The sequence below is a fragment of the Bombyx mori genome, chromosome 27 (assembly GCF_030269925.1).
Source record: "Bombyx mori chromosome 27, ASM3026992v2".
Taxonomy (NCBI): domain Eukaryota; kingdom Metazoa; phylum Arthropoda; class Insecta; order Lepidoptera; family Bombycidae; genus Bombyx; species Bombyx mori.
This window is the reverse complement of record NC_085133.1, coordinates 2,408,780-2,426,318: the sequence shown is the minus strand read 5'-3', so window position 1 is coordinate 2,426,318 and position 17,539 is coordinate 2,408,780. Positions and strand designations below refer to the sequence as shown.

At 37.1% G+C, this 17,539-nt stretch overlaps 1 protein-coding gene across 13 annotated transcripts in view; it reads right to left on the bottom strand.

The window, feature by feature from the left end:
- Window positions 1-17,539, bottom strand: part of LOC101738519 (filamin-A) — a 99,645-nt gene that overhangs the window by 5,149 nt on the left and 76,957 nt on the right. For all 13 annotated transcript variants that reach the window (XR_009976870.1, XR_009976869.1, XR_009976866.1 and 10 more), the window contains 4 exons: window positions 9,160-9,350; window positions 1,937-2,092; window positions 1,332-1,401; window positions 909-1,027 (listed from right to left, as the gene is read on the bottom strand). Coding sequence is in view for 8 of the 13 variants with exons in the window: in XM_038020998.2 (XP_037876926.1) it covers window positions 909-1,027; window positions 1,332-1,401; window positions 1,937-2,092; window positions 9,160-9,350 (536 nt within the window). In the remaining 5 variants the exon portion in view is untranslated. The remainder of the gene's footprint in view (window positions 1-908; window positions 1,028-1,331; window positions 1,402-1,936; window positions 2,093-9,159; window positions 9,351-17,539) is intronic.

Genomic DNA, 17,539 nt, shown 5'->3' with positions numbered 1-17,539 from the left:
GTCTCGACTAGAACTTTTAAATTAATTAACTAAACTACATCATCTAAATTCGACTATAACTGACACCTTAAATGATTCTGATTAATTTTATTTATTTACGCTTGATCTTTTGTTTTGCTGTCAAGGCTTTGGCAAATTGATGTCTTCAAACAAGATTACACAACTAGAGTATCCATTGAAAAAAACAAAAAGTAAAAAAAGAATAAAATTATTGCAACCTGTTTTGTCTTTACCGATTAGTGAATACTAGAGGTCCCGCAGTAGTCGAAATTCGACTATAATTAATTGGAATTGTAAGTTTTACACTAATATGATTGTATTTTATACTTCTATAATCACAAATTACGCCAAGACTACACTAAAAAATATTAACAAAGACAAACAATATTTAGTCTATTCTCAATTTGACAACAGACGTCAAGAGCAAAATACTTCAGTGAAGTTTGACAATAAATAGTATGCATCCGTGTGTGCGTCAAATACATAGTATGTAGTGTGTGTAATGTTTTCTTTATTGATTTAATGTATCTTTTATGCATTATTAAAAAAAAAAATTAGCATTGTGCACTTCTTCTCTATATTCTCTATAAGTGTGGAAAATTTCATACTCCTCTGTCCGCGCAATTTTCGTAAAAAGGGATACAAAGTTTTTGCTTCACGTAGGTACACGTCTATTAATATATAGATATAAAAAATATCCTAAAAGTTACAATTTGAGGTATTAGAAACTTCACAATTGTATAAGTAATACAACAAGAAATCCCACCTCTACTGTTGAGTTCACCTTTGTAGATGTTGCAAATACGAGAGTATACCTAACGGCATGATGCCATACACTTAGATGCACGAAAACCGGTACTATCCATATATGTGGTCTAAATTAAAGTCGATCTATTCTGAAAATTTACCTTATAACCCTCTTCGACTTCGGTGCAGTCCATGGAGACTCTGGAAGGTCCGTCCACGGTGACGGCGAGGATGCCAGCTCCAGCGTTACAGGTGTCAATAATAAGGTCAGTTTTGGCACCTAAAAATAGAAAATATGAAATTAACGGATCGAATCGAATTATTGCAATTTTTGAGAATCCATTGGATTTATTAAAATAACGTAACATAACTATGGAAAGTCTTACATATTTGCTGATACAATTATCAGTTTTGTAAGTGGACGAGCTTGTAATCTATTAACCACGAAGAATATTTTATATAAAAAGTTACGTTCTATGCTCCATTTATTTGAAAACACTTTAGTTGCAGATGAAATTATTACAACCGCAGTGATACTGAGGAATGACGAATACAATCACAGTGCGTTGTAGAAAGCCACTTACCAGTTTTGACTGTTCCCAGACCGGGTCCGTGAGCGTGAACCGCAGCCGGATCAGCGTCATCCTTGCCGACCTGGACAAATAAGAGTCTACTTAAAACCCTGGACCTATTGATTTGAATGAACCAGATTTTCATTGCCAGGTTTTCCGTTAAGACACATTTTTGGGCCCATATTTACCATACTGATGGTAGGACCTCTTGTGAGTCCGCGCGGGTAGGTACCACCACCCTGCCTATTTCTTTTTGTACATAATAATGTGTTCTACAAAGTCGTAGTACATTATTTTATTCTATCATCAATAGTTTTCGCAGGGCACGCGATTTAAAGAATATTTTATGTAATTTTATTACACCTTGGGTTACAAAATTGGAGTTTTAGTAAGGATACCAAATTTTTTTTCAAAAAAGATTATAGCCTATTACAATCGGGAATAGTGTAGCTTCCAAACAGTGAAATAATTTTTCTAATCGGTTCAGTAGTTTCGGAGCATATTCAATACAAACAAACAAACAAATCTTTCCTCTTTATAATATTAGTATAGAAGTATAGATTGACCAGCCTGCGAAAAGTGAAATAAGCCTTAAATTTAAAAGCGTAAGGACCAACCTTAATCCTCAAAGGCGAAGCAGGTATGTGAACGCCGTTGAACTTCACGTTGATGTTGTGGACTCCGTTCTCCCTTGGCATGAACCTCACCGAGTACTGGTCGCCATCGATGTTCTGGATGAAGCAATCGTCGGTCTTGCCCGATGGCGAAATGACCTGGATGAAACAGCCAGTTTTTGGTTAAAATCTTATCACGTTTTATTAACATGCTTTTCTATTTGTTCGGATGGAATTCTGTAATTCAAAAACAAAATTCCATCAACTATTGCCGTTGTAGCTATACTTGAGACCTTAGAACTTATATCTCAAGGTGGGTGGCGTATTTACGTTGTAGATATCTATGGGCTCCAGTAACCACTTAGCACCAGCGGGCTGTGAGCTCGTACACCCATCTAAGCAATAAAAATAAAATAAAATAAAACCTACATTTATTTAAAAACGTCCGCCGTGACCAAGAAAACTGTGCAGTATTCAAAACGGCGGGAGTGACAATAAAAAAGGGGCTCCATTAAAAATTGCCTCATTATGTCCATCCTTTTTCTCCCTATCTATTCGCTGGTAACCTAAGAGGCTTATTTCAGTTACGCCCTGACGGGTAAGTGAGCTCAGGGGTTTAACCTTAAAGAATTTGTTAGCACCAATCCTAGCAATATCCATCAAGAAGTGAACTGAAGTTTTGTAGACAGCTCCGAATCGGATTACAATGTAAGGGAAGGCCAAGAGAAACGGATTTCGATATTTCGATTTACGACCCTTTCAGTAATGCTATATTAAATAAGACTACCTCCCTTAACTTATGAGACAGTCCTGAGATTATAAATTGACGAAGCTTGTAGCTGAAAGTAAGTATTGTACTTTTTGACGAAGCCTGTTGCTGATAACTCTACTTCTGTAATCTGACGAAGCGTGTTGCAGATAATAACATGTACTTTTAGGTTAGGAAAATTTAAATAGATTAAAAATATATATATAAATGGAACCGATGTTAGCAAAGTCTCTCAAGTAGAGAGGCCGGTGAGCCCACACATCTGGTAAAGCTAGCATAACCCCTCGAGGTTACTAGGAATAGGTGAGAAAAAAAAGGATTTTTATAAAAACCTACAATGCCTTTACATAATTAGTAGTACCAACAAAGTGATCACCAATTCAGAGCATCGAAATAATTAGAAAGTATGTGATAAATGTCACCTTAACAATAGATAAAAGCGACAATGCAATAAATAGTTGACAATATCTTAAATTTTAAAACAAAAATATTTGATTATTAATTACATTAAAAGAAAATTAAAATTCATAAACTCCAGAATAACATGATTTCAGTTACAAAAGAAAATTTGACACGAACAAACTTAATTACAGGAAAAAATAATAGATAAAAGATGACTATAAGTGATTAGATCTGTTTTGATTCGATTTTATTTAGTTGGGAAATAATCTAAACGAGATTTTTAAATTCTAATTACAATTAAAGCATTAAATACATCCAGCTTGGATATATTTATGAGTAGACGGGCTCTCAGCCTACCAGATGTTGAATAGCTACTGTAGTCCATAGACATAGCAACACCAAGGCTGCGTGAGACATGAAATCCAAGTTTCAAGCCCTTCAGACCGGAAACAGGCAGAATGGCGCTACCAATAAACAAGTACCCCGCAAATAAACAACAAAAGTGGAATTAAATATGAAGGCTCACCCAAGACTGAATCTTTAGGTTGCCCACAAACGATACATCTTCCAATAAAACTAAGGGCGATATGATTTATCGCGGGAACATGACACTGGTCGAGCGAACATCAGCGGACCCGGATTTATGATGGATGGTTTTCACGCCACATTATGAGAACGCTGAATTTTTTTATTTATTCACTACCTCATTTTCCTGCCTTTACCTTAATAGAAGAAATATATGAGGCCGTCAGCGCAAAAGTGGCCTATGCTTACCATAGTTAGTATGGAGGCAATTAGGTTTGAATTTGAATTTGAATAAGCAAAAAAACAAAACCCGCAAAAATGATGTTGACAAAGCTATCTGTTATCTATAGGTGAAACTATGGATAGGCCACTTTTTTATATTTTAAATAAATACCAATATACATCTTAAAAGCTTGAATATAAAAAAAAATTGTGGGTTAGGCCACTTTTGCGCTGATGGCCTCATATAATGAACAATTGACGGTGAATGAATTTTATCACGATTTTAATCGTATGTGGCGATAACAAAAGTTAAATGGTATCATAGACATCCTCCTTAAGACGAGATAAAATTGTATTTCCTGACCTGAGAAGACCTGTTCTTTACTTAAATTGTAATTTTATTATTTTCACTCAGCTATTTCTTTTGTATCACTTCTCTTGGACGTTTTTTATTGGTAGTGAAAAGAAATGTGCGCCCCTGCTTTTTCTTATCAAAAGTTTTAACCGGTTCTTAACTATTTCATTTTTTTCATTGCATAAATGGGTAAACGAACTTACGACCCATCTGGCGTATAGTTGTCTGTGGACATCAACAACGTAAATACCTCCAACCTGAGGCATGAATTCGAAGTCGCAGTTTTACAGTATAAAGGCTACCTCACCGTTCAAGCCGAAAGGAATTATCGCTTCACGGCAAAGATATGCTGAGATTCACCGCAGATTCCTGTGCGGGCTTTATACTTATCCTTATGACCAACGGGCGGCAGTATTGAAGTAGTTGAGGTCTATAGGCTCTGGTGACCACTTAACACCAGGTGTGCCGTGTGCTCGTTCAGCCGTCTTAGCAATAGAAATACGATTTGCCGTTACGATAGAAGTTTTTATTACACCAATAAAAAAAGTTGAGGTTAAATTAAAAAGCTATAAATAAGAGAAAAGTGGCAACGCGATTCAAAGCGTTTTGAAAACGGTCAGGTGGAATTCAAAATTACAGACTGTTCTACTAAATATTCTAAATACAAGAGAAAGTCCAAGAACAGAGTCTGATACAAAAAAAATATCAATCCTCAGGCGTCAGCATCAGAAGCTCTGTCTAGTCAAGATTACAAATTTCCTTCGACAATCTTACGATTCCGATATATTCTACAAAGTATTTTTATTATTTAATTTTTTTATTGCTTAGGTGGGTGGACGAGCTCACAGCCCACCTAGTGTTAAGTGGTTACTGGAGCCCATAAACATCTACAACGTAAATGCACCTCCCACCTTGAGATATAAGTTCTAAGGTCTCAGTATAGTTACAACGGCTGCCCCATCCTTCAAGCCGAAACGCATTACTATCCGTACCTACCCGTGCGGACCTACAAGAGGTTCTATCACCAGTTTATTACAGTACTCGAGCTTATACATGTTTTTGTTCATAATTTTTGATAGTTTGGTCGATTTTTCATAGATCACTCTGAATATTGATGATAATAGTACACAGCAACATTCTGTATCCTTTTAAAACTTCTCTAGATAAAAACGATTATCTAGAAGGTATGGTTTTAGCGACACAGCGTCTATTGTACAATTATACTTGCCTGTTGTCTGTTGGTTCAATTTTAATGGGTGTAAGTATAATCTCTCTCTATAAATAAAGACTGATAAACGTTTAACTCATCAGAGAGAATGCCGAAGCTAGTACTACTACTATTTTTACACACACTTCACTTTAATTAGCAATACGAAAAATTTCAATACAAAAGATCTTAAATCACTCGATTTAAACGTCACTGCGCCAATTCTAATACACGAATGGATTTTTCTTCATAAAGCAACTACTAATTTCATGTAGTGTACTCAGAGGTTTCTAAAATCAGTCTGTGATTCCAGAATCATGTTATCCGATGTCCTCGTCAACAATTCTCCTATGTTAGTTACAAGATTATCCTCAAAAACTCAGTTACTGAAAGAGATTAGTTGGAATTTCTAAGAGTAAGGTTATTTCTACTTAAGGATTCTACTACTGTAAATTCAACTCTTTGTAACCGAGTTTTGTGTGGATAAACTGTACCTCAGAACGCAATAGATCTATCGGTGATGCGGCTACTGGCTTTTTCAGGAAACCCTTTTCGTTCGACGTCTGAAACAAAAATAACACTTCATCTTGATTCTCCAATTTCTCGATTATGATCTCCCCTGGTATCCTGGACCACTGGAAAGGTCGAGGGCAAGCGACAAAGAGGCAGGAACCCGACCCGTTGGACGGACCAGATTCGTGCAGCCCTTGATACCACAGTGCACGATGCTCTGCACTCAGCTGCAGATAGGAACAGATGGCGGTGCATTATAAAAAACGAACTGTTTTAAGGCCATGACCACGACCCTCAGTAATGAGGAAACTGACGCAAAGAGGAGGAGGAGGAGTTATCTGCTTCATGTGACGAAGTGTAGAATTCGTTATTTCCAATATCATAGATTCCCATTGTTGGATTCCATTTCTTCTAGTGTCATTACAGCTAATCTGTTCCGATATCTGGAATTGAATACTTCTAACAGCAGTTCTTATATTACAGTATTCCCACAGAACAAGTAATATTAGTTCTTCTTTCTTCTTGTACAGCGTTAAGTACTTCTCGAAGTGGACTAGAGCACGATCGTTCTATTCCTTGGGCACGTTATCCATCACTTCTATACAGTCAATGACTAATACTAGCGTTTATTATTTCTTCCGTGAGCTTATACTGAATTCTAGTAATCTTAATTGATTATTAGCTTTGTTAATAATTCTTTGTTTAAGCTTGAGGAAAAGAAACTACGTCAGAATGTATATCACATGTTGATATTTCTGTGGATTTTGAACACAAGGACGACGTGAAGAATTGTTTTGCTGTTTAAAACATATATAGCGTATAATACACTTCTAAATACACAAGAAAAAACAGATGATTATTGTAAATGATTAATTATGCAGCATTTTATTGCTATGAGTTTACAGAACTTCAAAATCTATTATATTTTTTTAATAGTCTATGTTTTTTCATTCGCCATACTTGTGCTTATTTCAATAGGCCGAGAATATTCTGATATGTTCACTTTCAAAATTATCTCATATGATCTCACTTTATCTATTACACAGCTATAGTACACATTGTCTCTTTTTTTATAACAAAAAGCATGCTCTTCAACTCTCATTTTTAAAATGCTTTTGAATCTTTGAAGGTCATTTTTACCAACTATAGGACGTCTGATCAACTTCAGAATCTGCACACGCATGAAATGTCTAATACCGAACACAATACAATAATTTTATGGATTCACTCTAATATCCTGCCAAATAACATCAGGATAGAAAGAGGGAATTAATTGTGAATTCGCCTTTCTATAGAAGCGTGTTTTTTTTCTTAATTTTCAAACAACATCCATTTCTTTTCCTGCAGAACGTCAAATTATTTCATGACGATATAATTTTATCATCCACTTGTGAACCTTGATTAGGTCTACTTAATATAAATCGTTAAACTTAAATTATATTATACATACTACAATGTTTTACTTCGATACTCCACTTATCGAAGTATATATATAAACAAAAACATCAAATTTCGCTCACATGAAAACAAATTCCCCTCTCGGCTGATATCCAAAATCTGACAAAAAAATGTAATAAAACTGACCGCGCGTGACCTCTCGCACCAACCATAACACGTGTTCAATATTTCGTAAAAGGGACGCTACACCATGAATATTATTGGATATATACGTAGTGTTAAAATTAATGCGAAGAAAGCCTGCCAGTTCGAACTACTAGGAATTATTCTAGTCACGTCATAGACCATGTTTATTTCTCTGGCTACTTCGAGAATTATTTGAATTGGCGAGTTTTTTTTTTGCATATCCGTGTAGGATTGGTAAGAATGGAACGTGTGGAATGTGGAAAAAAATATGGAATGGCGCGTTAAGATCTGAGTGAGAGAAAACGGTAAGAAAAGGAAAAGAGAATGACAGAGAAAATCAAGATGACGAAGACGGTTAAATGAGTAAGGCGTAAAAAAGGTGTCCGATAATTTTTTACTAAATATATTAATAGAGAAGACTAGCTGTACCCGTCCGCTTCGCTGGGCATTTAAAATTAACATTATTATTTCTCACCCCCACAAAGATTCTCATCATTAACGCCACCGCAACTGGTGTAGGGAGTCCAACACTCATATAAATATTAGCCTATCCATTAGGTACATGTATTTTCTAGATGGATACCGAGTTTCAAGTCAATCGGATGCATGGTTCAGTAGTTATAACGGCACATCCGTAAAACCACTAAAGATTTATATTTTAGTATAGATTTGAGAATAGAACAATAAAAGCACAACAATGGAACAGAGTTATTTTATGCGTCACAATCCCAATTCTACATTCGTATATTGGCGCTTCTATTTACTGTATACTATCAACGTTGGCGGTAAAAAATGCAATTGAAAACGACAATTTACTAAAGAATCCTACAGGAGGACCGTCAATACAACGACGGTAGTTTCACAATTAAATGTATACTTTAGAGCATTAGACCGACAAACGATTTTACGTTGTACTTTCTTACATTAGGTACTTCTGCAATTCAGCTATCTTATTATATAAAACCGTCTGACTACTTCATGGCAGAAAGCGTATAGGCTTATTAGCCATACTGATTCAGCACGCCCTGCCACCAAAACCAATAGGGCTACCACGCATGAGTAAAGATAATTGAGAAGCTGTTTATAGGTGGAAACTCGTCTTGTAGCACAGGTAGGTACCCCTGCTCAACCCTGCCTATTTTCTATATACCCTGTTTTTTTTTTTATAGCTTAGATGTGTGGACGACCTAACAGCCCACCTGGTGTTAAGTGGTTACGGAGCCCATAGAATCTACAACGTAAATGCACCACCCACTTTGAGATATAAGTTCTAAAGTCTCAGTATAGTTACAACGGCTACCCCATCCTTCAAACCGAAACGCATTACTGCTTCACGGCAGAAATAGGCAGGGTGGTGGTACATACCCGCGCGGACTCCCAAGAGGTCCTACCGCCAGTGATTATGCAAATTATTATTTTGCGGGATTGATTTTTATTACACGATATTATTCCTTCATCGTGGAAGTCAATCGTGAACATTTGTTAAATACGTATGTCATTAGAAAAATTGGTACCCCCGCCTGCGGGATTCGAACACCGGTGCATCGCTACATACGAATGCACCGGACGTCTTATCCTTTAGGCCACGACGACTTCTAGAACACGAGTTATAAATGAGGATTATGTTCAAATCAGTATAGATAGTTTACCGTCCCGTTCAGGTTGCCCTTGGCGCCGTTCATCCTAATGTAAAACTGGGTTGGCTTATCCACTTGAGCCGAGTCCGGGAACTGGGCCACTTCGAGGAGATAAGCGTCTCCGGCGGCCGGCGAGATGTAGACCTTGAAGGGCGAATCAGGGATGTGCTGCTCGTTGAACTTCAAACCAATACGGTATTCGCCTAGAGGAGAAAGAGGATAGAAAATTAATAACAAAATAGTTGGGGGATTGTACAGAATCGTTTATAACGTTGGTCATTACAATCACTCAAGAGATTTGTAAAGGTTAGATTGAATCGAAACTCTTAGAGCCAAAGAAATCTTCGTCTATCTTTGGGGGCTTTTGAAAAGAGCCGTGCGTCCAGTCCACAGATGACGAGAGCGAAACGCGGGTGCAAGGGATGGAATTTAGGACCCTACCGACTAAACGACTCCCCTACAATTTTTCGACGGGCGATCTTCGCCAGGGGTCAGAGTAGGGGGAGTTCCCGCGGTCAACACTACAACCAGATTCGCGACGCCACCCCAATACTCGACCAAATGGTTGTCAAGGCGATCGTGCTGGACCAATGATGCCGGTCTTCGCGGTACGTTGGCTGTATCTGATGCCAGTACTAATAGCAGCGTTGGTAAGCCTTTGATTGCAGTCTAGCGCATGAGAGATCGGCCGCTATTACAGTACATATAATAGGTCGCTAAATTTTTAACGACCAACTAAATCAAAGACCTTCATTACAATTAATACGAACTCAGATTTCAGATTTTTGCGTCTGGTATAGAAACCATTAACGTACGTTCGGTTTTGTTTATTGAATTCTATGATAAAACAAATGGCCCATATGGTGTTCAAGTTAGAATTCATAGGTATCAGGACATTAGGACGTAAATTCCATTACTCATCTGGAGCCAGGAAGTCGAAATACGCTCCATCTATTGCGGAATTTCAAATCGTATATTATCGAAGACCAGCGTCTATTGGTCGTCAAAGGTTCAATTGTGCACCTGACCATGTTGATGTCCTTGAACAACGGTGACCGCTAACCATCAAATAAGCTTATTGGAGCAAGCTTAAAAAGGATTCCAATGGCGGTGCAACAGAAATAAAGCTGAACAACGATGATTCCTGAACATCAGATAAATTTATTAAGGCAAGATCGAAAAGGATTCCAATGGCGGTGCAACAAAAAAAGATTATTGGAACGAAGTTCCTTATGGGACGATGCGGATGGGTACACTAACCGGGAAAAAACGTCCGTAACGTAAGATGTTTATTAGTAATGCACACAGTGTACGACTTAACTTTGTAATAACGAAAAAAAAATAACATATTTTTTTATTATATATTTTTTATAAATCATTGTGAATAAAATAAAGTTGATAGCTTTGTAGTTTTATTTATTTTTATCAATAAAAAAATCATAATAAAAAATGTATACCCGAATAATTATTTTCTTTATACCTCGAATAGAACTTAAAATTAATATTTTTATAATAAGGAACTACGTTCCTATCCGGTGACCCACGAGACCACACATCTTTTTTTATTTGTCTATTGGCTCGTTAATAAAAGCCACACGTCAATGCTAAATACTTAAACTATTTGATAAAACAATCGATCAAAGACGTTCCGGGCCTTTATTCATGTAAATAAACATGGAAACGGTGACGGTTTTTTTTAAGTAAAACATCTCTGCGGTGGTCATATTGTTACCGCCGGCAGTTCACTGACAGTTTAGCATATTCACCGTTTTTATCCCTTATTTCGCTGATTGCACAAAAAGCTCTCACGTTTTTTAGTTTGAATCGCCTATAAGGCGGGCTGCACGAAGCCTTTTGATGTAAAACAGAACTTAATCATTCGTTTTACGTTCTAAACTGAGTTAAGTTTTGTTAGCGCCTTTTTTACTGAGCTCAATGGATGGTGGATGTGAGGTGTTAACTGGTTACGGAGGTGAGGTGTTAACTGGTTGGTTGAAGATGTAATCGCTGCTACTGTGAAACGCTTAGTCGAAAAACAGCTGTCCCATGATGAAATGTAAATTTGCGTGAATTGCACTTAATTCTATGTAAACATGCCGGGCACTAAGCAAAAGCAAATTAGAACACATAAAATCCTTAAATTATTTTTTAAAAAAATCCCCAGATTTTAAGTAAGGTCCCTAATTTAAGCGGTAGGTTTTTTTTTAAATATATTTGTTTGGGATACGTAAACCAGCTCACATTCTAGAACATTTGCCCACTGATTATCTCGCCGGATCTTCTCAGTGGGTTGCGATTCCGTTTCTAAGATTCTGCGCAGCGCTGCTCTTGCCAGGGCTAGTGTTAGCAAATTCTCTCAGGCTGAGCCCGTGAGCTCACCTACCCGTCTCTAATAGCCCCTTAGGCTACCAGCGAATAGGTAGGCTAAGAAAAAGCTCAGCCGGAGGTGTGGGATTTGCTAACAGCTACCCGAACGCCTCCCAAAGAGACCTAATAACTCAAGAGCAGCTGCTTCGCGAATGAACCTACAGCAAGTTGTCGTATCACTCTTGTCAGAGCGGTCGTGGTCGACATTCAGTATCATTGCTGTGGGCAGATGTTATGCGCCAGACGCATCAATCGCCAATTCTCCCGGTTTGTGGTAAGCCTGGTACATGCATAACAGTAACAATCTAAGCCTTTTTTTATTTGCTTAGATAAGTGGACGAGCTCACAGCCCGCCTGGTGTTAAGTGGTTACTGGAGCCCATAGACATCTACAACGTAAATGCGCCACCAACCTTGAGATAAGTACTAAGGTTTCAAGTATATTTACAACGGCTGCTCCGCCCTTCAAACCGAAACGCATTACTGCTTCACGGTAGAAATAGGCGGGGTGTTGGTGCGGACCGTGCGGACTCACAAGAGGTCCTACCACCAGTAATTACGCAAATTATAATTTTGCGGGTTTCATTTTTATTACACGATGTTATTCCTTCACCGTGGAAGTCAATCGTGAACATTTGTTGAGTACGTATTTCATTAGAAAAATTGGTACCCGCCTGCGGGATTCGAACACCGGTGCATCGCTTCAACATGAATGCACCGGACGTCTTATCCGTTAGGCCACGACGACTACCTACCTGACTACCTGGTCCTACCACCAGTAAAACGATTAATCGGTTAAGCGGTTAACCGATTGATTGATCAGTCATAGTTAAACCCGCCTCGGATCGAGCCAAATAATGATGTAGGCTATGCAAAGTGGTAGTGTTGACATGCTCCAAGTTCGATGCCCGGCTCCTCGTCGTTTCTTATTAAAGTTTTTTTTTTTATATGAATAAAAACATACATTTTCATGTTTTTTGCGGAGTCCTTTCTGCAGGTGGATACCCGGTACGTCGATCAATCAATTCTCAATCTCGAATACGAATCTACGTAAATTTCGGTACACCATTGATTTAGGCATCTGGTTTTAGATATTTTAATCTATATATTAATACGTGAAGCAAAAACTTTGTATCCCTTTTTACGAAAATTGCGCGGACGGAGGAATATAAAATTTTCCACACTTATAGAGAATATAGAGAAGAAGTGCACAATGCTAATTTTTTTTTTTAAATAATGCATAAAAGATACATTGAATCAATAAAGAAAACATTACACACACTACATACAATGTATTTGACGCACACACGCATGCATACTATTTATTGTCAAACTTTTGTTCTTGACGTCTGTTGTCAAATTGAGAATAGATTAAATATTGTTTGTCTTTGTTATTATTTTTTATAGTGTAGTCTTGGCGAAATTTGTGATTATAGAAGTATAAAATACAATCAAAATAGTGTACAAACTTGCAATTCCAATTAATTATAGTCGAATTTCGACTACTGCGGGACCTCTGGTATACATAAGTCGTCGTGGCCTAAAGGATAAGACGACCGGCGCATTCGTAAGCAGCGATGCACCAGTGTTCGAATCCCGCAGGTGGGTAAAAAATTTTCTAATGAAATATGTACTTGACAAATGCTCACGATTGATGATACTGTAATAAACTGGTGGTAGGACCTCTTGTGAGTCCGCGCGATACCACCACGTTGCCTATTTCTGCCGTGAAGCAGTAATGCGTTTCGGTTTGAAGGGTGGGGCAGCCGTTTTAACTATACTAAGACCTTAGCACTTATATCTCAAGGTGGGTGGCGCATTTACGTTTTAGATATCTATGAGCTCCAGTAACCACTTAACACCAGGTGGGCTGTGAACTCATCCACCCATCTAAGCAATAAAAAATAAATAAATAAAAGAACTCAAAACTCAGCAGTTAGACGCGCTAAGAATTTTGCCAACAAAGATGATGATCTAATATTGAAAAATAAATACTACAGCTTATAATTAATTTAAATTTCATTGATCTTAATAGTCAACTCGATGATGTCCGAGCTTTACTCGTTTTTTTTTTGATAACGCCATCTTGTTGTGTCTTTAAAGCGGTTAGTTGCCCTCAATTAAGAAAAATAGTATTATTATTCGCCAATAGATGTCGGGAAGAGTTGATTATTAAAAACACGAATAAAACAACATTTTCCGAAAATAAATCGTAGCTAGATCGATTTATCGCCCCCGAAATCCCCTGTATACTAAATTTTATGAAAATCGTTGGAGCTGTTTCCGAGATTCAGATTATATACATATAGGTATATTAATATACAAGAATTGCTCGTTTAAAGGTATAATATAAGATAAGATAAGATAATGTGTAGGGTAGTTAAAAATCATCAGGTTCGCCTTTATTTTGAGTCAATTAAAATGATTTGAAGACACCAAAGTCGCGGAATTCAACTTTTAGTACAGAATTCCTGGGCCATTGTCTTTTCTCGGGCGAGCCACGAAAAAAAATTTAACGAAAACCCGACAAAGAACCGGCTCCCCTTTCATCTCCCGAATACTCAACAAATGTGATTTGATTAGAAATAGGTTTGTTTGCTTTCGAAAAACAAAACGAATGATTTTTGCTACGCGGCCATTTTATTTTAGAACGTATTGTGTGGTGATTCGGTTTTGCGATGAGTTTAATAATTTTGATCGGTTTTTTTTATTAATACGCTTTTATTAGCTACAGACGTATGGATGTTATGGATGTTAGTATGTAACGGAATCTTTGAACATGATTATGACCCGCTTCAAAACGTCGGATTAACTCGAAATGTTGGTATACTTATTAAAGACCGATGACAATTCAATATATAAAAGTAATGAAAAAAAAAATATTGAAAAAATTGAAATTCAACTTAACAAATGAAAAATAAATAATAGTTTAAAAAAAATAACAAAATACGCTTTTATAGAAAATCCAACTAAAAAATAGAAAATAAATTTGAATTAAAAATAGCGTGGGGTGCATGGTATCAGTAGTTATAAACATTTTATCAACAGGTATGAGTAGAAGGGTTGTTTTGATAATATCCTGAAAAAGCACCCCACGCTTTTTTTACAATAAAATCATTTTTTCTTACACTATTTTGAAATCAAATTTATTAAAATTTATTTTTTATTTAGTTGTATTTTCTATAAGAGCGTATTTTGTTAGTTTTTTTAAACCATTTTCTTTTTTTTTTGGCTTACGTTTTATTTTTCAGATGTACCGTTAGTGTGGCGTTGGTTAGGAGATGTCAATAATGAACGCTTCTAAGAGCACCACCAAATTCCTAGCTTGACTGACATTGACAACGAGAATAAAGGACCGAATGAATCAATAGATCAATAAGTTACAATGTCAATTTATTGAAATTTTTAATTGCTTAGTTGGGTGGACGAGGTCACGGCTCACCTGGTGTAAAGTGGTTACCGGAGCCCATAGACATCTACAAAGTAAATGCCGCCACGAATCCTCGAGATATGAGTTCTAAGGTCTCAGTTTTTACAGTGCAAGGGCTGCCCCACCCTTCAAAAAGAAACGCATTACTGCTTCACGGCAAAAATAGGCTGGAAATTGGCATCTATCCAGCAGCCAACTGCTATATAAGCTGATGATGATGATGATAATGACATTACGCGACCCTATGATACATTAGTTTCCATAATCATTCACTCGAAACCAATCCTTCCAATCGACGGTACATGTAAAAACGAAGTTAACAAAACCCATAATAAATAAAGAAGAGGCCCGTCATATATAAATACTAAAACACGAAACGTGACCCAATAAGTCGGAATGGCAAGTCGGCCGGACGCCAGGGCCCATTTAAGGCGAAGTCATCCGAACGATTCCAAAATACAAAACAAGAAACGAAAAAATTAAAGCAAAAAAAAAAAAAAAAAAACGACGCAAAGGAATTATGCTTTCATTAGCAAAAACGTTTATCGTAAATCGCCGGACAATCACTGGCCACTAAGAAAACGCGACAACCATTAAGTTTGAATTTCGTAAAAAGAACGAGTCGTTCGTTGATGCAGAAGAAACAACAAAAAAAAAAAACGACTACATCAAATTCCGAGTTTGAAAAAATTCGCGCGAGCATCCGACTTTGCGTTTGACTGTGGGTTCTGTATTGATATTTATTTTGATTACACGTTCTAAGATCAAAAACAAATTGTGACTTTTTTTTCATAGCTGAGTGAAAGATTTTACGGCCCTGGTGTTAACTCCTTCAGACGTGGAAGCGAAATCTCTATTGTATAACTGCTCTAAAGCTCTTCAAATTTGAGCTTTTCTATCAAGTCGGCCCATTACTAGTAAATAATGGAAAACTAAAACTTTTGTAGGTTACATTTTTATATCTCAATGTTATTCTTTTATCGTGAAAGTCGTCAATACCTATTAAGTACGTATTGCATTTGAAAAATTGGTATCTGCCTTCGGGATTTAAAATCTGGTATACCTAATTGAGTCGTTGGTACGAATCCGCTGAGCGTTGTATAGTGCAAAACATGACTGCTTTAAAATTTGACATTTATTTAACTTAAACAACTTTCAAAAATGTTTGTTAGAAAAGTACACAAGGACTTTAATTTAAAAAGCTCCTACACGATTAAGTAGGCTTGCCAGTACAATTTATAGTTTTAGTTTATTTTTATTCTTGTTAATTTAGGAATTTTATTTCCTCGAAGTGCTGCCAATGCCTTGGTTTCATTAGATTTACAATCGTCAATTAAAACCGTATTGCATCTGATCGTAATGACTAACTACTTCACGGATATAAAGAGGTCTAATAGGGCTTACACCGCGCACCATCACAGTACAATTATTGGAGTTATGTACGGTAGCCATTGACTGCCTTTTGTTTGACTGACGTTAGAACACGCAATCAATAGTTAAAATTAGCTAATATATTTAAGTAGCTTTTTTTTTTAATACTCCAGTATTTATACTTTCGAAATAAAAGAACTCACTGTGAGAAAACTCATTGTCGAAAACAGGCCGGCACGACGTCATCGCGTTCGAAATTTGAAAATTGATTAGATTAAAACAATATTTTCCGCGGAACTCCGAGAACACATGGAACTGTCAAAACGGTCAGTTATAAATTCTGGCGCGCTTTCCTACCATTGGCCGAGTGGCCGTTGGGCGGAGTTGCCGTGCTAAGGAGCGGTATTTATTTATGAGTTGCATTTCATGTGGTTTTTTTTCATTCTAGCGTACGTACACTCGATACGTCTTAGGGTGGGAGGTATTTGAATTGCTAAATACACTGCATTAGCTGTAAAAGACTCGAGCGAATGTTTTGCCGGGAAACTAATTTACAACTGTGTACATAGTTGTAGGTTGACACTTTCTTTGAACTTCACGTGACGATGTCGTATTTTAAAAGAACAAACATATCCGCGTCGTTGGTAATATTAGTCGATTTTCACGCGAATTATTATTAACAGCACTACCAACATAAGAAAAGAATGTACTGGTAATGTAAGAAAAGAATTTACTGGTGGTAGGACCTCTTGTGAGTCCGCGCGAGTAGGTACCACCACCCCGCCTATTTCTGCCGTGAAGCAGTAATGCGTTTCGGTTTGAAGGGTAGGGCAGCCGTTGTAACTATACTGAGACCTTAGAACTTATCTCAAGGTGGGTGGCGCATTTACGTTGTAGACGTCTATGGGCTCCACTGACCACTTAACATCAGGTGGGTTGTGAGCTCATCCACTCATATAAGCAATAAAAAAAAATGTAGAATTTTTAATTTAAGAAAACATATGAATATAATCATTGCATAGACGCGAGTGATCGTGCCTAAAAGCCCAATGATGTTGTGAATTAAAAAAAAACTTGAGCAACGCGATGTAACTGCCAATTGTACTATCAGTTCCGTTCTTCAAAGCGGAGCACGTGTTTACAATTTCATATATCTTTAAATTAATACGTGAAGCAAAGACTTTGTACCCCTTTTTACGAAAACTGCGCGAATGGAGGAGTATGA